The sequence below is a fragment of the Microtus ochrogaster genome, linkage group LG4, assembly GCF_000317375.1.
Source record: "Microtus ochrogaster isolate Prairie Vole_2 linkage group LG4, MicOch1.0, whole genome shotgun sequence".
Taxonomy (NCBI): Eukaryota; Metazoa; Chordata; class Mammalia; order Rodentia; family Cricetidae; genus Microtus; species Microtus ochrogaster.
In genome coordinates this window covers 22,330,480-22,355,835 of record NC_022030.1, presented here as the reverse complement: position 1 = coordinate 22,355,835, position 25,356 = coordinate 22,330,480, and the positions used below count along the sequence as shown (strand labels likewise).

Here is a 25,356-nt window from a genome sequence, read left to right as displayed (position 1 = left end):
TGTAGGCATATGCTACCATACTCATTCTCTGTGGTGCTGGGGATGGAGCCCAGGGCTTGGGGGTGCCAGGCCAGCTCTCTATTAAATTACATCCCACTCCAGGAAAGAGTCCTTTGCATTCCTTGTGTTAAGATTTGAGTAAGAAGTTTGAAGGCTCATGCGCTGGTGAATCAATTGAGAACTGATCAGGTCATGAGCCTTCCAAGCTCACCCATGAATTAATCCACTGACTCGGAGTTTGATGACATTCTTGAATTGGTACAACTAAGTGGTGAGGCCTGGCTGGAGGAAGTGGGGCACTGAATTATGTACCTGTGAAGAGTGTATCCCGTCCCCAGACCTCTCTCTGGCTCTCTGCTGCTGGCCACCATGAGGTGAGCTGCCTTCTCTGCCACAGCCAGGAAGTTCTGCTCTGCCTGAGGCCCACAGCAACGCGGCAGCCAAGCATAGCTGGAAACCACAGCCTAAACAAACCTTTCCTGTTTCTCAGGTACTTTCATAAGGATGGGAAGGTGACTGGCACAGGAGTCAGTCTTGTGGATTCATCATGGACTACAAGGGTAAAAGCTTGCTCCCCGCCTGCATGCTGAGCTTTGCCATGCTGTCTCTGAATGTCCTACAATGTAGGACCTGAACAAGTCACCTCTCAAGGAGCCTTTTAAAAACATGACTTTTGTGTGCGTGTGTCTGTGTGAAGGTGCATGAGAGTGCAGGTGCCCGCAGTGGCCAGAGGCATTGGGTCCCATGGAGCTGGAGTTACAGGTGGATGTGAACAGGTGTGGGTTTCGAGAGTGAGACTTGTGCCCATTGGAAAAGTCGTTTGTGCTCTTAACCATGGAGCCAACTCTTCAACTTGTTTTTATTGTTGCTGTCTTTTTTTTTTTAAATGCTGAGATTGATGCAATCCAGGCTGGTCTCAAACTTACGTAGCTGAGGCTAGCCTTGAACTCCTGATCTTCCGGTCTCTACCTCCCATGTGCTAGAATAATAGAATTACAGGTGTGTGCTGTCCACACTCAGCTTCTCCATTCAACAGTCGGGTGTAAAGTGTCTTCCTGCTATGGTGTGTGTTAGTCTCCAGAACGCATGCTCAGTGTGACGTCAGCCAAGGGTGGACATACCCAGGCCTGAAGTGGCTGGGCAGGCTCTGAGTTTCGCTGACCTGGCTGAGCAATGGGGCTGAAGTGTCTCCATATTTCACCTGCTGGACTTCATACTATGATCGGTGCCCTTGTGCAGGTTGTGTCTCAAGCCAAGTGTGGGTATGGGGCACAGATGGTGGTGGCAAAGGAGGGGCTGACACACGAGTGGGAAGAGCTATTTTCTTCTCAGGTGCCCTATGTCCACTACCATGCCTCCTGTAGCTGGTTTGTAAAGGTCAAGCTGCTGGACAGCGGACTTCAGGTCTAACAAGAGCTGGTTTTGGTTTTTGCTTTGCTTTTTTTTTTTTTTGGTTTTTCGAACTCCCAGAGATCCGCCTGCCTCTGCCTCCCGAGTGCTGGGATTAAAGGCGTGCGCCACCACCGCCTGGCTTTTTTTTTTTTTTTTTGAGACAAGGTTTCTCTGTGTATCCCTGGTTGTCCTGGAACTGACTCTGGAGGCCAGGCTGGCCTCAAACTCACAGAGAACTACCTGTGTCTGCCACAAGTGCTGGGACTAAAGGTGCATGCCACCACTGCCTGGCTGTTCTCTTTTTTTACATAAATAAATAGTTAATATTATTGGTTTTTCTTTTTTTCATTAAAGATTTATTATGTATACAATGTTCTGCCTGCATGTATGCCTACAGGCCAGAAGAGGGCACTAGATCTCATTACAGATGGTTGTGAGCCACCATGTGGTTGCTGGGAATTGAACTCAGGACCTCTGGAAGAGCAGCCAGTGCTCTTAACCTGAGCCATCTCTCCAGCCCCTGTGGCTATTATCCTCTTAATCAGAGCTCCTGTGACTACCCACAAAGGGACCTTCAACAAGATCAGGCTCATGGACCTTCCTTCCTAAGGGTGGATGGGATGAAGCTGGGTGATGGCCCTGTGCTTCAGGAGACCTCTCTGCTGGGTTCCTTTATCCGGGGACTTGGAACAGTTATGTGTGTGGTCACGAGTGGCCTTTTTTTTTTCTCCCTGAGACAGGGTTTCTCTGTGTAGCTTTGGAGCCTGTTCTGGAATTTGCTCGGTAGACCAGACTGGTCTTGAATTTACAGAGATCCGTCTGCCTCTGCCTCCCAAGTGCTGGGACTAAAGGCGTGTCATCACTGTCTGGCTGGCCTTCTTAGGGACATATTATATGTCTGCATGCCTACTGCCTGAGGGAGCTGGTGGCTCACAGAATGAAGCTGGATACAGTCCCATTCCTGAGCACTGGATGGCTTTGGGTTACTGCCGATTGTTCAGTGGTGTTTGTCTCCCACTTCCCCTGCTGCAGAAGTGAAGACAGCAACCTAGACCATGCAGGCTCCAGTGTGGATTTAGCCCAGGACTGTCAGCCAGGAGTGTATGTACTGAGGACAGGGTCAGACCCATGATGACCAGTGGCTCCAGTGGGTTTGTAAGTACCTATAGGGTTAAGGCGGCTAGCTCCTCCTAGATACAGCTGGGCTCCAATGGGCAAAGAACACACATGACCCCTGCAGTAGCTCAGTATGCTGGGGACAGGCTACACGGGAAAGTAGGCCACGCATTCATCGTTACTGCTGGTCCCATTTCCCTGTCGGCGTCCACAGAACAGGCCTAGTGCTGAAGCCAAGCTGAGTGTCCAGGCTGCTTCGTTCATGCAGGGGACTCTGCATCCAGCGAGGGCTTTGAGATTGCACAGGTTCCAGGAAACAACTTTATTTAGTGTAGTCAGTTTATTTGCATAAAAATCTATTTCTCCAGTGCAGCAGGGATTTGGTAGAGGGGTTGCGGTTATCAGTCACCCCTTGCCTTCCTCCTCACAGCCTGCACCAGCAGCTCAGAGTAGTGCTCCAGCAGGGCCTGCAGGTTTGGGCTGGCCAGGGGACATAGTGTAGGTGGGGACGGCAGAGCTGTGCTAGGCAGTGTTTGGGGTGGAGCCGAGTTAGCTGCAGCCATCCAGTTGTTGGCTTCCAGCTGGCTGTGGATCCAGTGGAAGGTGGAGGCCAGCTCACTCTGTGCCTGCTGATGCTCAGCACCCAGCTGGTTGCTGGAGACCAACTGTAAGGAGACTAGCTTGTTAGGAGACATCCAGGTACTGCCAGGGAGTCCTTGACATCCTCCTACCCTGCCCTGGGTTCCTTAGCTTACCATTCGGTGAAGGTCAAGGGCTTCTTGAAAAGCAGTCTGCAGCCTGTGCAAGACGGATCCTACAGTGCCCAGCTCAGGGAGTGGTGGGGGCAGGACCTCAGCAGGTAGCCCAGGCTCCCCGCAGTGTCCAGGGCTTCCTGGGATCCCACTTGGTGTACCTGGGGTAGAGAAGAGTGAATGACCAACATAGCCTTACTTTCTAGATGGCCTGAGAGGCCAGGTGGCTGGGCTAACGACTCTTGGCCCTGGACCACTTTCTTCAGTCCCCGAGGTTCCTCTTCCTCACAGGGTTCTGCCGGGTATAAACTCCCTAAATCCCTTTGTTGACACCCTAAAGTTGAAGCTACACTGCTAACCCCCTTCTCTTACTTCTCTAGGTAGCTATCACCTTGTGATGTGTTACATTTTGATCTGGGTATCTCCCCTAGAATAGGAATCGACTCCCTGCCCTCTTGTTTGCCACCGTCTCATGGCCCAGGACTGCCCCAACTATGTCAATGAGTGAATGAACACATGAGCAGCAGAGTCCCCATAGCTAGGGAGAGGAGTCCAGCAGCGCAGGCTGGGCTAGGGAGAGGAGTCCAGCAGCGCAGGCTGGGCTAGGGAGAGGAGTCCAGCAGTGCAGGCTGGGCTAGGGAGAGGAGTCCAGCAGCGCAGGCTGGGCTAGGGCTCTACCGTACCCCTCGGCAGTACTCACCGGGGGTGGGCTCCAGGAGAGCAGTGGTGCTATCAAGCAGCCTAGACCTGGTCTCTAGAAGTTGGAGGTTGTTGGGATGGCCAGGAGGGGTGAGGGGCCCAGAGGCAGAGGTCGTTGGGAGAAACACAGAGCTGTGGAGTCTCAGGGTGCTCACATCTACAGGGCTGGGTGCTTGGAAGCTGGCTACAGTGACTGCCATACCAGGCTGGACATCCACAGGTTCCTGAGACCTCACACATGTGGTGGGTGGCTCCAGCGGGGGTGAGGCGAGGAGCTGGCCACAGACACTGGATAAGGACAGTTTCAGGCTGGCTCGGGCCTCATGGTTGCCCCAGGAAGGCACGGCAGGCTCTTGACCTCCGAGGCTAGAAGTGAGCGTCACTGTGGTGGGGACAGCCTGGGGTTCCTGGTCCAAGGAAGCCAGTTCTCCCAAGGATAAGGGTTTGTGAAGTGACCTGGATAGCTCAGCTGCCACAGGGCCCTCACTGTCCCCAAGAGAGATGCGACGTGGTATCTCGGCATGTGAGCTAGTTGTCGTCTCCAGGTAAGAACATGTAGACAGGGCACAGACACTCTGATCCAGGACTGGGGTAGGTACAGACGTGGGTGCTGGAGGCTTTCTGTCTGTGGGTGGCATGGGTGAGAGAAGCAGATGGGTCACTTGCACACTTGTCTTCACATTCTGAATGGATACTTCCCATGGCTCAGCTGGGCACCCAGGGCTGTTCATCTGGGATGGGACACTTACTTGGTAAACACGAGGCCTCTGGGGTCTCCTCAGCCTTCGGCCCAGAGAGGACCTGCAAGCGCAGTTCTGTGGTAAGAACAAGGCCTCCTGGCCTGCACCCCTGTGTCCCAAGAGAGTGACCCCAATACTCACACTGGTCCCATCTGTAGACATGTAGCCAGTACCTGCTCTCAGGGACCCTGCTCTGGGCTGGCTGCCCCCCTGGCCTGTAGGCTTGACCTCTGGAGACTTCATAAGGTGCAGGGGCAGCCGAGGAGGGAGCCTGGGAAGAAGGCAGGTGGGAAAGAGAAGCTCATGAAGCCTTACCAAGGGGTCACCGCAGGGCTGAGAGAGGGGAATATGAGGGTCGTTAGCTTCTACCTGGAGGTCTTCTGGAGGCGTGAGAGAAACTTGGTGGAGATACTCATCCGGGGACTGAAGAAATGGTCATCAGTCTCTGAGATCTTTATGTCTGCCACTGACCCATGAAAGAGCTCTAGAAGACAGCCATGGAGCCTGAGGCCTGGCCACATCTCTCATATGCCTCAAGTGTGAAGTGAGAGGTCAAATTGTCTGCCTTCCCCACCCTACCAGGGGCCATCACAACAAGGATGCCCGCTTGCTCCCACTCACCCTCAGGTGGGCTCTATCCTCTGAACTGATGGAGGAGACCCTGAGAGGAGTCGCCACACTATGCCCGGCACTGGACAGACACACACACAAGCTGGGTGCAGGGTCAGGTCCTACCTTCAGTAGGGCTGTCAGTAAGTGTCTCAAAGTGGTGGCGGAGGAACTTCTCCTGCTCAGGGGTCTGGGGTAAGGAGCCACTGGCCAGGCCCGGCACTTCAGGCTGGGAAAGCTCTTCTATACTTGGGTGCTCTGCATGGGAGGCAGGGTGCAGAGAGGCGCTGTCAGCACTATGAGTCATGGCAGACGCCACTGTTTAACAATGGAGAGATCCAGACTCACTTGCCACACACCTAGTTGCCACCAGGCTGAGAAGGACATGCCAGTTTTCCATTGATGAAACTAAAGCTCAGGGCTGCAGGGCGTTTACACCTGACTTACCTGGTTCGTGGGGTATTGTCATGGTGAGGCGAGGACCAGAGTCAGTCTGTGAAGCTGAAAAATGGGCATCGGCAAAGCTGCACTCCAATTCAGCCTCCGACTCCCCGGAGTCTGAAGGAATAGAGCGTGGGGAGAGGGGTTAGGAGCCTATCCTGGGTGAGCAGGGCACATAACCCAGCTGCTCTGGGCTTTGTTTCCCCATGTGGAGGATGGCGGAGACATGTATGGCTCCACACTTTCTTGGCCTGAGTGGCAGAGCTGGGTGCTCAGCATCCTCAGGACAGCAGGAGACACATTGACCTTCTGTGACATCATGAATGTTGGAGAACTGGGCCAAGGCTACTACCAGTGCCCAGAAGGCGCCATCGCAGACCACTAGGGCACCTGTGGCTCCCCACTCACCCTCGGGTGGGCTCTGATCCTTCGGGCTGATGGAGGAGACCCTGAGATAGGAGTCGCCTTGGGGCTCTTCAGGTCCTGCTTCGGCCTCCTTCTCGTAGTACTCACTGCACCATCGGGGTGGGGTTAGACTGGTGTCAGCAGCTGGCCTGTGCCCAGAGCCCTGGCGCTCACGCCCAGCTCCTAGAGCACACCTCAGTTTCTCCTGCCCCTACAAGAACCCCTCATCTATCCTGGGACCAAGGAAACTGAGGCTGCAGCTGAGTGCGTCTGACCCATGTGCACCCATGCCCACTCCCACAGGCCACTGGAAGAGCAAAGGGTTTTTCCAGGCTGGGCCCATCACAAGGGCTCCTTCTCTCCAGCTATGGCTTCCCTTGGTGCACAGGACATTCACCTGTGCATCCCTGTGACTGTCACTTCTGCCTCTGGGGAGCAGATGATGAGTTCTCTCGTCTCAGTGGACTCCCTCTGTAGAGGCAGGAAGGAGGGGTGTCCTCGGCGGTCCTCCTGGGGACTCTCTGACTGAGAGTGAAGAACAGAGACATCCTGAGGGGGCCAGAACAACCAGGCCCTCAAAGGCTGCCAGCTGTTATGTTACAACTAGCAGAGGAATGATCCCACAGGCCCCACTGCCAGACACCAAGTCAGGAAGAGTGTGAAGTGTGCTGCTCAACCAGATCTCCTCCAGCCAGGCATCAACAGTCCCTTTACAGATAAGGAGTAGGTACAGCCTGGGACCAGAAGAGGCCTACTCTGTTCACAGAGCAGCAGCCAAGAATAAGCAAAGCATTATTGGTGGATGCAGTGGCACACACATTCAGTCCCAGCACTCGGATGCAGAAGTAGATGGTCTCTGAGTTCCAGGACAGCCAGACATATATGATGAGACCCTGCCTCAAAACAACAACAAACACTGGCAAACCAGTTCATGGGGAGAGGTCAGAACATGGGCTCCCTCAGACTTGGGTCATAAGAGGTTTTCTTTCTTTTTTTTTTAATGTTTATTTATTTATTATGCATACAGTATTCTGTGTATATGCCTGCACGCCAGGAGAGGGCACCCAGACCCCATTACAGATGGTTGTGAGCCACCATGTGGTTGCTGGGAATTGAACTCAGAACCTTTGGAAGAGCAGACAATGCTCTTAACCTCTGAGCCATCTCTCCAGCCCCCATAAGAGGTTTTCTAGGAGGTACAAAATGCTGTGTGTGATGAGGGTGACAAGAATCCTGGTGACGCAGGTAGCTGAGGACATGTATATATTAGGACAGGGAAGGACTGCCCTCTAGAAAAGAAGATAAGAGCTGAGCCCTGGATCTGTGAGTCTTCTGAAGCGGGGAGCACAGTTTTCTTAGTTTTCTAAGAGAGAGGCAAGTCTGTTAGCCCAGGTCACAGAGGCAGGGAGAGGCTAATCCAGGCTCTCCCCACTTGGAAGAAGGGCCTGTTCTGGGGACCCAAGCTCTTAACCTCTAAGTGATCCTCTACCAAAGCCTGTTTGTCTGTCTTAAAAATCACACTGTAAGCCAGGCGGTGGTGGCGCACGCCTTTAATCCCAGCACTCGTGAGGCAGAGGCAGGCGGATCTCTGTGAGTTCGAGACCAGCCTGGTCTACAAGAGCTAGTTCCACGACAGGCTCCAAAGCCACAGAGAAACCGTCTCGAAAAACCAAAAAAAAAAAAAAATCACACTGTATACTGAGCCTGGGCTCAGCCTCCTGCCTTCACCATCTCTTGGAACCCTCTCCTTAGGCCTGGAGTGGGACAGTCTTCTGAGTGGGCAGCCACAGTGCAGGGATGACTGGTGGGCTTGGGGCGGAGGGTGGGGGTTAAGGCTGTACCTCACTCAGCAGGCCTGACAGGTTCTGTGGCTCCAATGAATCCAGAACTGAGTCCTCTGAATTCTCAGACTTCATAGGTGTAAAGTAGGAATCCAGGGCCCAGGTGTCCAGGATGGTCTTGAGGGGCTCCTGCTCAGCCCGCTCTGCCCAACGGCCATGTGGCTGGTAGCTGCGCTTGGCACTGGCATGGAGAGCTGAGTTGTCTGTCACATCATCATCCCCTAGCTTGAGGGACAGAGACAGTAGTCAGGCGGCGAGCCATGTGTTCAGTATGCTCAACAAGGGCTACACAGATCTCTCATCCAGCCTCCAGCTTCACACCTCTAACAGCTTCCAGAATCCATGTACGTCCATCCTGAACCTATCTACCATATCCCCAACCCTCCTCTTTTTCTCTTCCTCTCCTCTCCCTCTTTTCTTCCAGAGAAAGATTTCCTGGATCCGAGGGTGGCTGGAACTTGCTCTGTAGTCAATCTTCCCGACTCTGCCCCTCAAGAGTTGGGGTTATATGTAAGCCACCAGGCTGGGCTCTAACCTTCCTACTGAGGCTGCACTACCTCTCCACATGAATGTCTCAAAGTTACCACGTGGAGGACTCTGCTCTGGATTCCCCTTAACTTGCCCCCCCCCCCAAAGCCTTGCCAACCGCAACGATTCGCTGTAGTTTCTTAGGCCCCCAACGGTGGTATCATTCTCGTCCCCTTAGTTTGTCACTCACGCTTCACTTGTATTTCATCAACAAATTCTTTAGCTCCGCCACCCAAACACACCCAAGCACACTCCATTCCTACTCTACCAACTGCACCTCCTACCAAAGCTGTTGCTGGAGAGGGAGCATTATGTCACACATTCTAACACCCAGCCAGGAGATAGCTGACCAAGCACTTAGCCTCTCTGAGCCCGTTTCCTGTCTGTGAAATAGGGATGGGAAAAGCCCCTACTTCAGTGAAGAATTTTTTTAAATAAAAAAATAACTTTATTATGGTTTCATAATGTAAAATAAAATTATTTTCCAGAAAAATTAAAATATAAGACAGCCCAATAACAGAACATAGTAGCTAATTATTTCCAGACAAGCGAAAATAAAAGGAGATTGCAGAAGGGCTTAGAATGGAGTTAGCATGCTCTCAAAGTTTGTTGAATAACCATAATGTGTGGGCAAGGAGAAGTCTGGGGCCTGCATAAGCAGAGCCAAGGGCTAGCATAGCATTCAGGCCTTGACCTTAGGTGTGGCCTTGGGGATGAAGTAGACTAATAAGCTTTCTATAGTACTGAGGATTAACCCAGGTCTCTCCAAGTTGTAACACCAGCTTCCTGGCTTTCTTTTTGTTATCACTTATTATAACTTTGATTTTGGGACAGGGTCTCATGTTCTCATGTTTCCCTGGCTGGCCTGGAACTTGCTGGGTAGCAGAGAATGACCCAATCCTGCCTCTATCCTCAGTACTGGGACTATAGATGTGCAGACTATAGATGTGTAGTACATACCTGGCTTAGATGGTGCTGAGGACTGGACCTAGGGCTGCATCAGTGCTACCAAGCATTGTACTAACTGAGCTATATCCCCAACCCTATTCTTTTGTAAGAGACAGAGCTCATCTAGCCCAGGTTGGCCTTAAACTCACAATCAGCTTTTTTTTTTTTTTTTTTTTTGTTTCTCGGAGGGGGTTTTTTTTATCTTTTTTTTTTTTTTTTTTTTTTTTTTTTTCTATACTGGGTTTTCCTGTGGTTTTCTATACTATCCTGGAAGTAGTTCTGTAAATCAGGCTGGCCTCAAACTCACAGACATCTGCCTGCCTCTGCCTCTCGAGTGCTGGGATAAAAGGTGTGCACCACCACCACTTGCTCAGATCGGCTCTTAAACTTAAGATTAGATCCTGATCCTCCCGCCTCCTACCTTACTTTTTTCACTAAGTTGCCTGGGATAGTCTTTACCTCACTCTACGGCCCAAGCAGGCTTTGACCTTGTGATCCTCCTGCCTCAATTTCCTGAGTAGCTGGGCTCACAGGTCTATACCACCAAGTTGGATCTGGCTAGAGGTTAGGGTCCTGCTTCCAGCCTCTATTCACCAGTTCCTAGCCTGCTCCTCACCCATGTCAACAGCGGTCCTTTCACTGTAACACTATGCTGGTAGCTTTCTGTCCCTCGTATCCAACTGAATGGTCCCACCTTTGCAATCCCTCTACTTCACCATTTCCGTCAGACCCAGACCCAGCCTCTCTTCTAGGCCTCTTGCCCGCTCACCCTGGCTTAGTTCCTTGTCACTCTACCTTCTTAGGCTCCAAGAGACGTCACAAGATGCCACTTGGCACTAAATTGACGCCCCGAACAGTCTTTTATTTTGCTCGCTAGCATATCTCTGCTTCCACATGTAACATGGCATATCTGTTTAATGTGGCTTAATTAAACCTGTTTAATGTTCCCCTCACAGGTGAACAGGCCTGGAAGGCCTAGACTATCTGCTGTGCTTCCTGCCCCATCTCCAATGGCCAGGACAGCAGCAGGCATGGGGCAGATGACGGGGTTCTCCAAGGAAAGGAGACACGGGAAGAAAAAAAGAACTTCCGGGAGGGGGAGGAATTGGTGGGCTCCTTCTCTGCCAGTCACTAAGTCTCCCATTCTTCCAGTAGACTCACCAGCCGCTTTGCCCAGAGTGGCAGCTTGCCATTGGTCAGCAGGCACTGAGGATCTGCAGACACATGAAGAGAGGTCAAGCAACCCCAGAGAGGAATGGACCACACTGACAACTAGGCATTCTCCAAAAGGGGTAGCACAGGAACCCATGGATCAAAAGATGCTCAACTTCACTAACTGTCAGAGACATGCACATTTAGATAATATACTGTTTAACTCGTAAGACTGACCAAGTCTAACTATTGGGGCAGGGATGCTGGGTGTAGTGGTGTGTGCTCATAATCTTAGGAGGCTGTGGCAGAAGTGAGAGTTCCAGGCCAGTCCAGGCTACAGAAGATCCAGACCAAGACTGATGGGGCTCAGCTGTGGGGTGTTAGTGTGGTGAAACTCTGTGAGTTCGATGCCTAGGGAATTCTAGGATGGCCGGGGCTACACATAGAAGCCCTGTTTTGAAACAAACAAACAAACAAACAAACAAACAAAAATCTGCTTTTCCAGCTGAACTCTCAGACTGCTATTGTGTATCAAGAAGCCCCTTCTTGTCCCTTAGGGAGAGAGAGCCCCCTACAGGCACCCAGTTGTCACTGTTTGCAGCCTCTCTCACAGCTGCCAGTGAGATTTATGGGAAGCCTGAAAGTGACTTCTGAGAACAAGCTTCCTCTTTATTTGTGTGTGGTACTGAGGGCTGAACCCAGGGTCTCATATTCACCAGGCAAGTGCTTGACCACTGAGCTACTTCCTCAGCTTTTTTTAAGACAGGGCCCCACTAAGTCCCCAGGCTGGTCTTATAATCCTCTTGCCTCAACCTCCTGAGCATCTATCTGTGGTTACAGATCTGTACCATAGGCCCTGTGGGAGCATCTTTTAAGGGAGAAAAAGCACGGCTCTCTCCTCTTCAGCCAGCTGTGATGCCTGGAACTTGAGCAGCCACTTTGCAACCATGAGGGCAGATGCAGGGGGCAGGCATCCAGCCAGCCTTTCATCAGATGAACTAGTGCTTGCCCTTCCTTTCCCTGGAAAATACTCTCCAGTACTTCCCACCTTGACCAGGTACTAAGTGGAGTTGACTAAGCCTCAGCCCACAGGAAGTGGCCAATCACAGTGACTGATTCTGAACTGGGCCATAGTTTATGTCAGAACACGAGTCACAGCTCCAGAACTCTGCTTGAGCATTCGGAAGGAGTGCTCATGTCTCTGCAGCTTTATCCACCACAACTGACAGAGGGGAGAGTCTGCCTGAGCCCAGAGTCAACGTGAAGAAAAGCAGAGCCAGAGGACGGAGAAAAAGATCTTCCCTTTCTTTCTGGTTTTGAGATAAGCTCTTCTACTAAGTAGTTCAGGCTGGTCTGGAACTTGCATCTTCCTTCATCCTCCTAAATTCTGGGGTTATAGGTGTGAGAAACCACACTCAGAAAAGTCTCTTTCTTTCTTTTCTTTCTTTCTTTCTCTCTCTCTCTCTTTCTTTCTTTCTTTCTTTCTTTCTTTCTTTCTTCCTTTCTTTCTTTCTTCCTTTCTTTCTGAGACACAGTTTCTCTATGTAGTGCAAACTGTCATGGAACTTGCTATGTAGAGAACCTGCTATGTAGACCATGCTAGCCTTGAACTTACAGAGATCCTCAGGCTTTGGGGATTAAAAGAATACACCACCACACCCTACCTGATATCTTTTTTTTAAAGTCTCCTGTTGGGCTGGCTAGCCTCACCTTGCTATGGAGCGGAATGCTAGGGTGACAGGCGAGTGCACAACACTCAGTGGGAAGTACCTTCCCCTTGATATCACCTGACCCCGGGCCCAGCAAAGCTCAAAACTAGTGTTCTTGATTTTTTAGTTACATCAACCAAATCATTTCTGGTTGGCTCAGCTGTTACACTCCCAGTGTTGACCCCAGGCCAATGGGCCCTTTCCCTAACCTGGGTCCAAGCTCTCTTTGGATGGTGTTTTCAGTGACTCTTCGGGGTCACACTCCTCCTCCGTCTCACCCTCTGTCTGCTCTCCAGGGCTCAGGGAGCAGATCTTGCTCGGTGTAGATACATATGTCTCCTGGCTTCGGGAAGGAAAACAGAAAGGAGAGAAGCATAGGTGAATGGGGTGAGATGGGAGCCTGTCTGAGGCTCCAGCCATGAGTCTGTTGAGAGCCACATGGTGGAGTATTAGCCTCAAAACTAAGTACGAGCTGAGGTACATTCCTTTGGTGCCTGAGCCCATGACACCTCCACTTCAGGACCAGTGGTTGTGGTCAGGGCCCAGTCCTCACAGGCACATTGGAGCCTACATCGAGGCCAGAGCAAATACTCAGAGTGAGGGGCAGAGAGGGAAAGACCAGAGTAGAGAAGAAACTTCCCAACACCTTCAATCTCAAGCCAGAACCCGAGCCAGGCATTGTGGTTCATTCTGATATCTGAATACTTGGAGACTGAGGCAGGCGGACTGGCCAGCCTGGGCCAGACAGCAAGACTATCTAGAAAACTGTGCAAGTTCACTCCAAATAGTGGGAGAGAAGTATAAAGATTGAAGAAATGTCCTTAGGGGACTCGAGTAAGCAGAGGACCAGCTCTGTGCTGAAGGGTAAGAGGACATTCAGCGCCACCGGAGTCCCTACTGGTTCCCCTTCTGAGCACCCTTCCCCGCTACTGGGTGGGTAGGTCCTTCTGGTCCCCCGGCTTCCCCCCCCCCCCGGGGGCTTCCCCATCACTGGGCTCACTAAGTACGAGGATTCAACACTTTAAAACATTTCTTAGACAGGGTTTCTCTGTAGCTTTGGAGTCTGTCCTGGAACTCAGAGAGATCCACCTGCCGTTGCTTCACAAGTGCTGAGATTAAAGGCGTGAGCCACCACCGCCCACCACTTTCTACCACTTCCTCCAGTTGAAACTTTTCTTAAATTGTGGTTTGGAACTTTGTTTCCAAAGCCTGACATTCCCCCAGGCTAAGACTACTGGAGGGCTCAGCTCAGGGCTTTCTCGGCCTAGGCTACTTCACCAGTCTTGGGGTGGCAGGACCTGGGTGGAACGCTCCACTTCTGGAGCTTGGGCTGCTGCTGCTGCTCCTGGTGATTGATCTCCAGCAAGTGCTGCTTCATGCAGTTGGTGATCTCCGGGCCCAGGTGCCAGATGAACACGCAGCTGCAAAGAGCGGGGTGTAAAGCAGAGGAAAGTGCACCTGAGAGCCACTGCCATGTCTGAGCCTGGAGCCCCTACAACATCACGGCCAAGATCCCACTCCCCAGATGCCCTGTCAGCTGAGCTCGTGGGCTTTGAACCTGGGCTCAAGGTCCAGACATCCCAGAAAACTAGGGGCCTCCAGACTCAAGACAAATAGCTCTGGGGCCCGAAGGACAGGTCGTGTACTGTCCTCTCAGCTGTCAGCCTGTTCAGGACAGACTGAACGTCTTTACAGAGCAGACAGGCTGGGGGGGGCGGGGGGAGGATATGAATAAGCAGGAGCTCTGAAGCACTCTCCTCAGGCTGAAGCACAGCAAGCTGGGCTGAATCTCTCTGCCACGCTGTGCGCCCACCTACTCTTAGAGGGAGGCCCACCAGGGGCAGCCTCCACACATGTCCCACCTGTCTCCAGACACTGTGATCAAGTGACGGCAGTCATAGGTGAACTTCATGCCCGTGACGATTTCTGCAAGCAAGGAGAGAGGCCATCCTTACTCTGAGTCAGGCTGTGGGAGCAGGGAAGGTGGCTCAGGCAGGTACCTACCTGAATGGCCGAACATCTTGGCAACACACTCTCCCGAGTAAAAGTCAATCACCGAGATGCTTTTATCAGAGCAGCTGGTAGCCAGGAAGGTGCCTGAGGGGTCCACATGGACCTGAGAGAAGAGACATGTCACCTCAGGCTGCCTGCTTTATTCCTATTGGGAGGCCTGGGCCAAACATATCAGTACCACCCCCTGAATGATCACCTCTTTTGTGTGGACACTTGGTCCAGGGAATCAACTCAGGGCACTCTCATGACACCCGGCAGGGCAGGAATTCCTGCTGCCATTTTGCAGGTGAAGAATTCACAGCCACCAGTGTAGAATGATGGTGGCCAGGCCCTAGGCTAAATGCTCAGTGCCTGCAAGCTTAGCCCTCTACACAACAACCAGAGGGTGGAAGTGGCTTCCATTGGCGTTGACAGAGATGCTCAGCCTGAGGCACAGCTGGGGTCTGTCAGGGAGCCTGAACTCAGAACAACTCCCCTGACCCAGAGTCTCTGGAAAGTGTCCACCTGAGCTGTGTCCTGTGGGAGGACAAGCCAAGACAGGAGTGAAGTCTGTCTGTTTCCTCCAACCACACCCTGTTGCCATTTAACTAGAGCCCACTCAGCGGTACAGGTCTGAGGAGCCAAGGTGGGGTTCTGTGCTGGGGTACATGCTGTCTCACACTCACCTTCAGCAGGGACCCGTCATCTCCCTGGGAGCCCTTGTAGCACTTCTTCTGTTTCCCACTCACTGTGTTGTAGACCCTGGGGAAGTGGGGATGCCATGTGGGAGCGGAAGACACCTTTGCTGCCCTCTGCTCCGGGGTGGGAGCCCGCACCCAGGTTATGTTGAGGTAAGCTGAGGTTATGTTCTGGGTACTGATGAGCTGGCATCTCTTCTTTCACCCAGCTAGCATAGGGCTTAGTCCCAGGTAGAAGTAGAGAACACAATCCTCAGGCCAACCCTGCTAGCTCCTGACCTTCCTACAGGTCACACTGGCTCCCAAGGCTCCCTTCACCCCAGCCTGGACCATCATGCACTGTCCTTTTGTGGGCTTCCTGAAGGACTGGGCTACCTTGGCCACTACTGTGATAGCCGAGTTCTCCTGCCCAGACAGGCACCCAAGCAAGATAGGTGAATGAATTATGAGTCCCAGGAGCCACAAGTCTTTCTGTAGGGCTGGTGGTTAAACCTGGTGGAGCAGCTCCTCTTCCCCCCTTTTGAGATGGGTCTCATGTAGGCCATGGTGACTTCTAATTTGCTATGGCTAGGGCTGGCCGTGAGCTGCTGATGCTCCTCCTGAATGTGGGGATTGCAGGCATGCGCTGCTGTGATGAGGACCACGAACCCCAAGTGACCCTCTCTTCCCCTGAAATCAGGCCACATCCGTTTGCAGTCTCTGTCCCAGCCACAGAGAGCTGCTGTGACCTTGCAACTATCACACAGCTGAGTTCTTTCCCTCCTCCACACAGTTGGGAAACAACCTTGAATTATTACTGTTATCAGTGCCTGTGACTTCTAGGTCACATGAAACCTCCCACCCTGAGCCCCTGTGGAAACCTCTCAGAGCCAGAAACTTACTTTGTCTTACAGAACTGAAAGGACTGCTTCTCCCTTTGGGGCCCCTCAATGCTTCCTTTCCATGAATCTGCTACTATAGATACTATACAATGCCCTGCTGGAAGCCAGACTTCTAAGAAACACATGCTGGGTCCATCAGTCTCACCAGCTTTTCGGGGACCAGATGAACAGGGAGAAGAAGCACGTAGCCAGGGAGAAGACAGTCTAGCAAGTAAGTACGTCCTTACTCAGCCAGGCTGGAGAAAAGCTGGGGCCAGGCCAACAGAGACACAAGGAACTCCTCACCTCACATTGCGGTCCTGGCAGGCCACAGCCACATACTTCTGTGTGATGTCAATATCCATGTCATACAAGGTGGTCTTCTCTGCTACATGGTGGGTACGGACAAAGTGCAGCCCATCCGAGCTCTGGCAGGGCAGGCAAGACCTTCAGAGGATACCCCTAACAAGTTGCTGACCTTAGCTCCCAAGGAGGCCAGCCCACTTACCTGCTGGGCACTGCGAAAGTAGATGCTCTTGTCGGCCCCACAGCTGATCATCTGGACATCCCTGGTGCCTGGAGGAGGAGGAGGCAGGGGTTTTTGGACAGTGCCACCTTATGCTACACAGGAGGGAAAATCCCACCTCAGGGCAAACAACCAACTCTGCTAGCATCAGAAAGGTTCTGAGCGGAGGGGAGGCCTTTTAAGACACAAACTGTATGTAAGGCAGGTCTGGGCAAAATAGGGGTACTCAGGAAAACAAAGAGAAGGGGTACAGAGAGGACAGCATTTTGAGAGCTGGGGGTAGTGATACATTCAGTATGTGGGAATCTGAGGCAGTAAGAACTCAAATTCTAGGCCAGTGTGGCTATAGGAAATCTTGTTTCAAAAAGCAAAGACAAACAACTAAGGGCCAGAAATGGATATATATATATATATATATATATCTTGTTTAGTATGTTTAAGGAAGACCTCAGCACCGCAAGATGAAACAACAACAAATGAAGGCCATGTGTGTGACGCGTCTGTAACCCCAGCACTTGGGAGATGATGGTGGGAAGATCAGCTCAAGGTCATCCTTAGCCCCACAGTAAGTTTGAGGTCATAGTAAGGAGCTCAAGAGCCTTGCTGAGGACAGTCTTAAATGATACACCTAGTCCCACTCCCCAGTCACTGGGATTACAGGCTCATGCTACCACACCTGACTGTATATATATTTCACAGAAGGTCAAAAGACTGCATCAGGTATCATTCTTGGTCACCTTTACTAATTTATTGTGTTCACAGTGTATGGTGTGAACGTGGAGGCCCAAGAACAGCTTGCAGGAACTGGTTCTCTACTCCCACTGTGTGGGTCCCAGAGATTAAACTCAGGTCATCAGGCTTGGTGGCAAGGACCTTTTCCAGCTAAGCCATCTTGCCTGCCTCTTCCACCTTAATTTCTGAGATGGTCTTTCATCTTTCACTAAAGCTGGAACTCACTGCTCAGCTAGAGAGCCATGTGTCTCCACCTCCCAACCCTAGGCTTATAGATGGCTTTCTCTATGGGTGTCAGAGATCAGAACTCAGGTCACCAGCTTACATAAAAGCATTTGCCCACTGAGTCATGTCCTCAGCCTCTGTAATGGTGCATCTGCAACCCTGGACACGTCTGTGAGGAGATCTGTAGAGGTCTAACTGAGGGATGACCCACCCTGAATGTGGGGAGCACCATTCAGACTAGGGCCCTGGACAAGCCCCAGCATGCACCTTTCTCTGTCCCTGACTTTGGATGCTGTCTCCTACTGCAGTCTTGTCTTCCTGCTAAGAACTGTATCTTCTCCTAAACCAGGAGCCAAAACAAATCCTTCATAAGTTGCTTCTGCCAGGTATTTTGTCAAAGCAACAAGGAAAGTAAGCTGCTAGGTTGGTCGTGGGTTCCTGAGCCCAACAATCCTCTTGCCTCTGGAGCATCTGAGATTACAGGTATATGACACTGCATTGGCCTACCCACTTTCCATCCATCCATCCATCCATCCTCCATCCATCATCCATCCATCCATCCATCCATCCATCCATCCATCCATCCATCCATCCATTTTTATAAACCAAAAAACCAAAAAGCCCAATCTTCAGATCCACGATTGCCACTCCTGTCTCTGCATGCCACAGGACATGCTGTGGTTACTTACAAACAGAGATGTCTGCTGAGGTCCAGAAGTGGGAGGAAAGGAACTCACCAGTAAACTTAATGGCTGTGATGGAGGAGGAGTGGTCATCCAGGGTCTGCTCCAGGGTGTAGTTCTTCTCCACATTTAACACATGGATAAGCCGGTCCCGACTAGCTGAAGCCAGCAAAGTTACTCCTGTGAGTGGAGAGGACAGATGGGTTGCCAAAGGCTGCATAGATGCTCTGCCTCTCACGTAAGCAGGTAGACTGAGATGTCCAATCCTTGACGAAGGGGGTCTTTGGGTTCAGAGCTGTAGCTAGGGTGCCCCAAACCAAGAAAGGGAAAGTCCTTGGCTCTGGGTGGCCTTTTCCCTGAGCCCCTACGCCCTTACCACCAGTTGAGTAAAGGCAAATCTTGGCATGTGTATGGGCCACACTTATCTGTAGTGGACCCTTTGGCACACCACGGCACTCCTTCCTGCTAAGTCTATTCTGAGGGATGAATGGGAGGCCTAGGCTTTCGCTGAGCCCCACTTACAACCATGCCCAGCTCTAAGTCTTGGCTCCTTAGGCCTCAGTCAGGCCTCGCTGTCTGCTCTCTGCTACCATCCTCCTCTCCCTGGGCCTTTCCTGCATTGGCCCTTGGACTAGGCCTGCTCTGTCACTATAGAGCTGAGTTTTTCACACAGCCTGAGGCCAGGAGAGTTCAGAGAAGTTGTAAGGATGGAGAAACACAGAAAGAAACTCTGATGGGCAGAAGGTATGGAGGATGGAAGGAAAAATGGCATGGCAAACCATCATTTGTACCTCAGGGGGGATAAGTCCACCCAGATTGAATAGTGTGCTGGTTTGAATAAGAAATGATCCATACAGGCTCAGGCATTTGAACACTTGGTCCCTAGGATTTCATTATAGCAGCACAACAGCAACTAATACAGATGGAGTATTCCAAACGTGTATGTCTGAACCAAATGACAGATCAGACAAGCTCAAAACGGGAAATCCTACATGACTGGCTTGTACTCTGCAGAAAGCCGAAGTCCAAAGGCCAAGTTAAGACTGTAGGAGTGCTCCAGAGTAAAAATGATAACACAGCAGAGACGTTGGGAAATGTGAGCCTAGGTTAGGAACAAAGGTTCTAGGAAAGACAATACTGGGGAACTAACCAAATTTCAGTAAGGAATTGGATAAATGACATCATGGTATCAAAATGGAATACACAGACTTGGTAAGTGTAGTAGTGTTTTATATGTGTGTACATATAAATAGATATATACGTGTGTGTATGTGCACACACATATGTATATATATATATATACATACACATACATACATGGATGAATGAATAAATATGACCAAGATGGGACAGGGCATCTATAATGTACAATGCTAGATAATGCTCCACCCCTGAGTTCCACCCTAGCATGCTATAGCCATGTAAATGTAGATGCTCTTAGGGTACTGGAGGGTCAGAGGACATCATTCCTGAACTCTCACATCACCCAGCAAAAAAGCAAAGTGTGAATGTTCTTATTTTATCCCGTATGTCACACACACACACACACACACACACACACACACACACACACACAGCAATGGAAAGAGGAAAGCAGAGCAAGTCATGTATGTAGTCAAAGGGTTAGACTAGATTTAAAAGAAAATCTGGATCTAGAAAGTTTGCAAGTACTTGCTATCACATTCTTGGAATTTTTCTGTAGACATTTAGCTTTTTAAAAGGCATACCCATCAGCCCATCCATCCAGCAGATGAGCTTTTATTCATATCCTCACTCACACGCCTGCAGCTTGGGTCTTGAGGTACTGGGACCAGCATGAGCCTGCAGCTGTCTTGTTTTGTGGAATCCATACAACCTGGCCCAGTCAAACCACAGGGCCCTTACTGAAGACTCCACTCCCGTCAGTTGCTGCTTTCCATAGCTCTGCCCACCTGACCTTAGCCTGCTGTAGGCTCACCTGTCTCAGGCTTGGAGTACTCCAGGCTCAGCACCTCAGCATCATGGGCCTCCACCTTGATCAGCTCGTCCATGAAGTGCAGCTCGTGGACCCTGGGAGACACACACTGCCAACTGTACCCTGCCCACCGCCCCAAGCCCGGCTCCAGGCCAGCACTGAAGTCTTACTGTGTCAATTGGTCTGAGATGTCCAACCACACCTTCCCATCCAGACATGGCTGTGGTAAAGGCAGCAGTACAGAAACAAGGAGACCACAGGTATGACCCTCCTGTAGTTCACAAGCCAAAACAACCCCAGGGACTGAAGACAGTACTCTGTAGCAAGGCAGTTTGCAGAGCTAAGTATCACAGGTAGTCTCTGATGGAAAGGCAAAGGGTCAGAGACCATATTCATGGATTTACTTCTCCTTTGTTTTCTTTCTTTTTTAAAAGCCAGGCAGTGGTGGTGCACGCCTTTAATCCCAACACTTGGGAGGCAGAGGCAGGTGGATCTCTGAGTTTGAGGCCAGCATGGTCTGCAAAGAGAGTTCCAGGACACAGAAGACTATTTCACAGAGAAACCCTGTCTCAAAAAAACAAAAAAAAAAAAAAAAAAGGAAAAAGAAAAAGAAAGAAAGAGAGAGAGAAGGAGGAAGGGAGGGAGGAAGGGAGGGAGGGAGGGAAAAAACCGAGCTGGAGGATGACTCAGTGGGTGAAGCACCAGCTGTGTAAGTGCAAGAATCTAAGTCTGGTGCAGAGTGTGCCTCTAACCCCAGTGCTGTGGCCCTAACAAGGATCCCTGTGGCTTGCTAGCCAGCCAGTCTAGCCAAGCTGGTGAGCTTCTACGTCAGTGAGAGACTGTCTCAGAAAATAAGTGTAATGGGGTGACTGAAGCAGACATCCAGTCTTGACCTCTAGCCTCCATACAGGAATGCACACCCACATACACATATATACTACAGGCACACACGCACATGCACACGCACACACACACATGCACACACACACACACACACACACACACACACACAGACAAACAAATAAATGAAAATAAAAACAAATCTGGACATGGTAGTACACACCTGGGACCCCAGAACTTAGGAGGTGGAAACAAGAGAATTGCTATGTAAGATGTGTCTGAAAATCACTCCAGGGCTGGAGAGACGGCTCAGCAGTTAGTACTGGCTGCTCTCCAGAGGGCCCGAGTTTGGTTCCTAACACCCACGTTGGATGGCTTACAACTACTGGTAACTTCAGCTCCAGGGGACCTGACATCCCTTTAGTCTCTTCTGAGGGGACACACATACACAAAACACACACAAACAAAAACTAAAACCTAAAACCAAAACCAAGAAAATAAAAGCAATGAACAACTTTGGTGGGTGGGTAGCCCACCCGGCCTTCTCTGCTCTACCCCACTGAACCTGCTCAGTGCACCCATCCCCTGCAGCTGGCCCCTCCCACTGACATTTCAGCATCAGTGCCCATGGTTGTGAGAGTGTTTCATAAATCTCCCTGGCCAGGGAGGAGGCCATTCCATATGGCTGCTGAGGTCCTGGCAGTTACTGTGACCTCAGGCCTTCAGGAAGCCCCTCCCAGCTGAAGTCTTGGGGTGCTGCTGGTAACTGGATTACTACTCATGGTCCCCTATTCCCAACAAGCAGCTGAGGTGCCAAGACCAGGACTCCTCCCCAGTGCCCTGAGACCCCCAGCTGGGGCCAGGAGGTGAACACTAGCCACCACCAGGGCCACTTGCCTCAGATTTCCACTGCGGTCGCCTGAAGCCAAATGCTGGCCATCAGGACTGACCTGCATGACTCGGACCCCAGCTTTCACATCCATGGGTGGCCCGTTCTCATTGCCCCGGTCTGGGAAGTGAGACATGTCTTGCAGGTGCTGAATGTCATTATCCACATATACCACCTTCAGCAGGGTCTGTGGGAAGAGAGGCTAAGGTCAAAATTGCAAGGAGCTCACAGCACCTCTGATTTCAGTGCATCCCGTGGCATGGACCTTAGTGAGGAACAACCCAAGCACTGGGATTACAGGCATGTGACACCACACCTGGCAAGATTTATTTTTCAATCATGCAGAAGACAGTGCTATTGGCTGGCAAGGGAAAGTAGCAAAGGAGCAGTTTCCATGCTCCTCCTGCACCACAGGCCTGCATTACTGCTGCCATACTGACCTTTGACGGTTTTCCCACTCACCAAGTTTGGTGTTACCCCGGGGCCTTTGCACAGGTTATTCCAGGTATGGCATCGTCCCCTCCTTTGTTTACCCCATCCCTCCATACTAGGGCTGATGGGCTCCTTCCAGAGGAAGCTGCTGCCGCCGATCACACTCTTGGGACAGTATGGGCAGGGTCGTGTGCTAACAGCATCCTGTTGTTTTCTTTCACAGTGCTTCTTGCACTTGTGCTTGCACACAACTGGAAGTTACTGCACCCCTCTCTGCCTCCCACTAGACTTGGAGGTGCACAGAGGCAGAAGGGGGTTTTAGCATGAAGTACAATAAACAGAGTGATTCAGCTCTTAGCAACCCAGAAAAGCTCCCTTGCTGGCCTAGCAGCACTGACCAAAATGTCTTCAGCAAACTGTTTCTCCTGAGCCTCCAGCAGGCCTCTCCCTGGGCTCCTGCTAGCATACCAGCCGAGGTTCCCCGTGTGACAGCTACTGAGGTGAGGCATGCCACTGCCTGGCTCTGCCTACTGTACTCTCCCCGAGTTGTGACTCAAGGCTTGGAGACAAGGTCATCTCCAGTGAAGGTGCTGGACTGCCTGAAGTGGACATGCACGCACACAGCAGAAGTTAGGTGGAAAAGAGAGAAGACGGCTCATGCCACCCACCACAGAAAGGGAGGGAGGAACAGAGAGAAACAAGAAAGCGTGCCCCATCTCTGTTCCTGGTTCCTGCCCCCAGGGAAACCTAACATCTTGTTCCACGAGGAAGGCTTTTCCCTGCTCCTAGAAACCGGATTACAATGGAACAACTCACATCGCTGAAGATGTTTTTCTGCCACTGAGCGTCAGAGCTGCTACCCATATTCCAGAAGCGGATGGTGTTGTCTGAGGAACAAGTCAGAAAAGACCCGGACGGCAGACAAGCTCTCTGATCTTCAAACTCAGGATACACCTATAGTCCCAGAGAATAAAGCAACACTGAACGATGGATGATGATGATGGTGATGATGTACTGCTGCATGTGGGCAAAAAAACTAAGATAAAGCTTGAAATGGTGGTGGACTATGCCTGTAATCCCAGCAGTTGGGAGTTGAGGCAGGAGGATTAAAAATTCATTTCAGACTTAGCTACATACTGGGTTCAAAACTAGCCTGGGCTACATGAGACTTTGTCTCAAAAGAAAGAAAGAAAAACTGGTCAGGCATAATGGCACACACTTCTAATCCCAGCATTTGGGAGGTAGAGGCAGGCAAATCTGAGTTTAAGGCCAGCCTGGTCTACAGAGTGAAGTACAGAACAACAAGGGCTATACAGAGAAACCCTGTTTTGGGAGGAAAATACCAAGAAAAAAAGAGAGAAAAAACATTTTGAGGACTACTTAACAAGACCTTGCCTCAAAAGAACAAGCCGGGAGCAATGGTGAAAGGCAGCACCTGGGAGGCAGAAGCAGATGTCTCTCCCTGAGTTCAAGACCAGCTAATGCTACACAGTGGACCCTGTCCAAAAAATGTGTGTGTTTCCCAGACAGAAACAAAAAGTAGAAAAAAAAACAAAAAACAAAAAATGTGACCAGTTTCAGAATTGAATAATTGCTGCCCTCCAACTCTGGTATATATGATGTGGAAAAAACATAACTAATAGGACATTCTCATCTATAACTTCCTGTACCTCTGACAACTAGGAGCAACCTTGGCGCCCTGAATGAGTTAGCAATTAGCAGGACAGGGTCCCTCAGTGGTAGGGTACTGAGTAGTAGGGATAAAGCTCTGGGATCCCTCAGTGGTAGGGTACTTAGTAGTACTGATAAAGCTCTGGGGTCCCTCAGTGGTAGGGTACTGAGTAGTATGGATAAAGCTCTGGGTTCAGTCCTCATTAGCAAAAATAAAAGCAAAATCTACACAACAACAACAACAACAACAGAAATACCCGTGCCAGTTCCTACTGGAAAAATGAACAAGGGTTTCAAAAAAATGGCTGGGTCCAGGTCTGGACAATAAATGTACAAGATGAAGATGAAGCATCTTGGCATCCACCAGCAAGGTGCTACCAAAGACTACCAGGGCTGTTTCCAACCCCAGAAGCCAACTTAAAGAAACTCCTATTGGCCCGGAATGAACAAGCTGAACTGCAACAATGTTAATGGTGGTGGACAAAAGCATATCTGATATATTAAAACATATGAGTTTATGTAAGGCTATGAACCAAAGCTACCAGGTATGTTCAGCAGGCAGAGAACCGATTGTTGTCTAGGGAAAGATCAAGCATCATTTAGCCATCACTGGATGAAGTGTACCCAGTGCCCAAATGGTACAGAAAGAGAAGGGACTCATTAATGTGAGTGGGCCAACTAATAAGGAGAACTGACAGCATAATATTATCCCATAGTGAACCCCTCAAACACAAATGGATTTGGGGGCTGGAGAGATGGCTCAGAGGCTAAGAGCACTGGCTGCTCTTCCAGAGGTCTCGAGTTCAATTCCCAGCAACCATATGGGAACTGTCTATGAGAGCTGGTGTTCTCTTCTGGCCTGCAGGCATACATGTAGGCAGAACACTGTATGAATAATAAGTCTTAAAAAAAAGAGTCGCCGGGCGGTGGTGGTGCATGCCTTTAATCCCAGCATTTGGGAGGCAGAGGCAGGAGGATCTCTGTGAGTTCAAGACCAGCCTGGTCTACAAGAGCTAGTTCCAGGACAGGCTCCAAAACCACAGAGAGACCCTGTCTCGAAAAACCAAAGGGAAAAAAAAAAAGAGTCAGGCGGTGTTGACATACACCTTTAATCCCAGCACTCAGGAGGCAGAGGCAGGCAGATCTTGGTGAGTCTGAGGCCAGCTTGGTCTACAGAGTGAGTTCTAGGACAGGTTTCAAAGCTACACAGAGGAATCCTGTTTCAAAAAAAGAAAACAAACAAAAAACCCTTTATTTTTTATTTCATGCTTATGAGTGCTCTCTCTGCATGTATGTATGCCATGTGCATGCAATACCCACAGGGGTCAGGAGAGAGCGATGATCTGGAACTGGAGTTACAGGCCATTATGAACCTCACACCCTGGTTCTCTTCAAGAGCAGCAAGTACTCTTAACCACTGAGCCACTGAGTCTCTGAACAGAGCTTTTGAACATTTTTTCCTTCCTTTTGTTCTCTTTATCACAGGGTCTCACTTTCCTACAGCCTTGGCTGGTCTGGAACT

General features: G+C 50.7%; 2 protein-coding genes across 2 annotated transcripts in view; one reads left to right on the top strand and one right to left on the bottom strand.

Moving 5' to 3' along the window:
• Window positions 1–25,356, top strand: part of LOC113457658 (zinc finger protein 420-like) — a 1,205,902-nt gene that overhangs the window by 65,300 nt on the left and 1,115,246 nt on the right. The window lies entirely within an intron of this gene.
• Window positions 2,849–25,356, bottom strand: part of Wdr62 (WD repeat domain 62) — a 36,460-nt gene continuing 13,952 nt past the window's right edge. The window contains exons 10-32 of the mRNA XM_026786305.1: window positions 22,980–23,117; window positions 21,740–21,918; window positions 20,006–20,097; window positions 18,103–18,228; window positions 16,391–16,458; window positions 16,189–16,310; window positions 15,011–15,086; window positions 14,337–14,448; window positions 14,195–14,258; window positions 13,631–13,753; window positions 12,542–12,675; window positions 10,633–10,685; window positions 7,996–8,220; window positions 6,552–6,679; window positions 6,158–6,261; window positions 5,756–5,866; window positions 5,435–5,566; window positions 5,069–5,183; window positions 4,841–4,970; window positions 4,709–4,760; window positions 3,961–4,584; window positions 3,264–3,421; window positions 2,849–3,173 (exon numbers count right to left, since the gene is read on the bottom strand). Coding sequence (XP_026642106.1) covers window positions 2,910–3,173; window positions 3,264–3,421; window positions 3,961–4,584; window positions 4,709–4,760; window positions 4,841–4,970; window positions 5,069–5,183; window positions 5,435–5,566; window positions 5,756–5,866; window positions 6,158–6,261; window positions 6,552–6,679; window positions 7,996–8,220; window positions 10,633–10,685; window positions 12,542–12,675; window positions 13,631–13,753; window positions 14,195–14,258; window positions 14,337–14,448; window positions 15,011–15,086; window positions 16,189–16,310; window positions 16,391–16,458; window positions 18,103–18,228; window positions 20,006–20,097; window positions 21,740–21,918; window positions 22,980–23,117 — 3,330 coding nt within the window. The 3' untranslated portion in view covers window positions 2,849–2,909. The remainder of the gene's footprint in view (window positions 3,174–3,263; window positions 3,422–3,960; window positions 4,585–4,708; window positions 4,761–4,840; window positions 4,971–5,068; window positions 5,184–5,434; window positions 5,567–5,755; window positions 5,867–6,157; window positions 6,262–6,551; window positions 6,680–7,995; window positions 8,221–10,632; window positions 10,686–12,541; window positions 12,676–13,630; window positions 13,754–14,194; window positions 14,259–14,336; window positions 14,449–15,010; window positions 15,087–16,188; window positions 16,311–16,390; window positions 16,459–18,102; window positions 18,229–20,005; window positions 20,098–21,739; window positions 21,919–22,979; window positions 23,118–25,356) is intronic.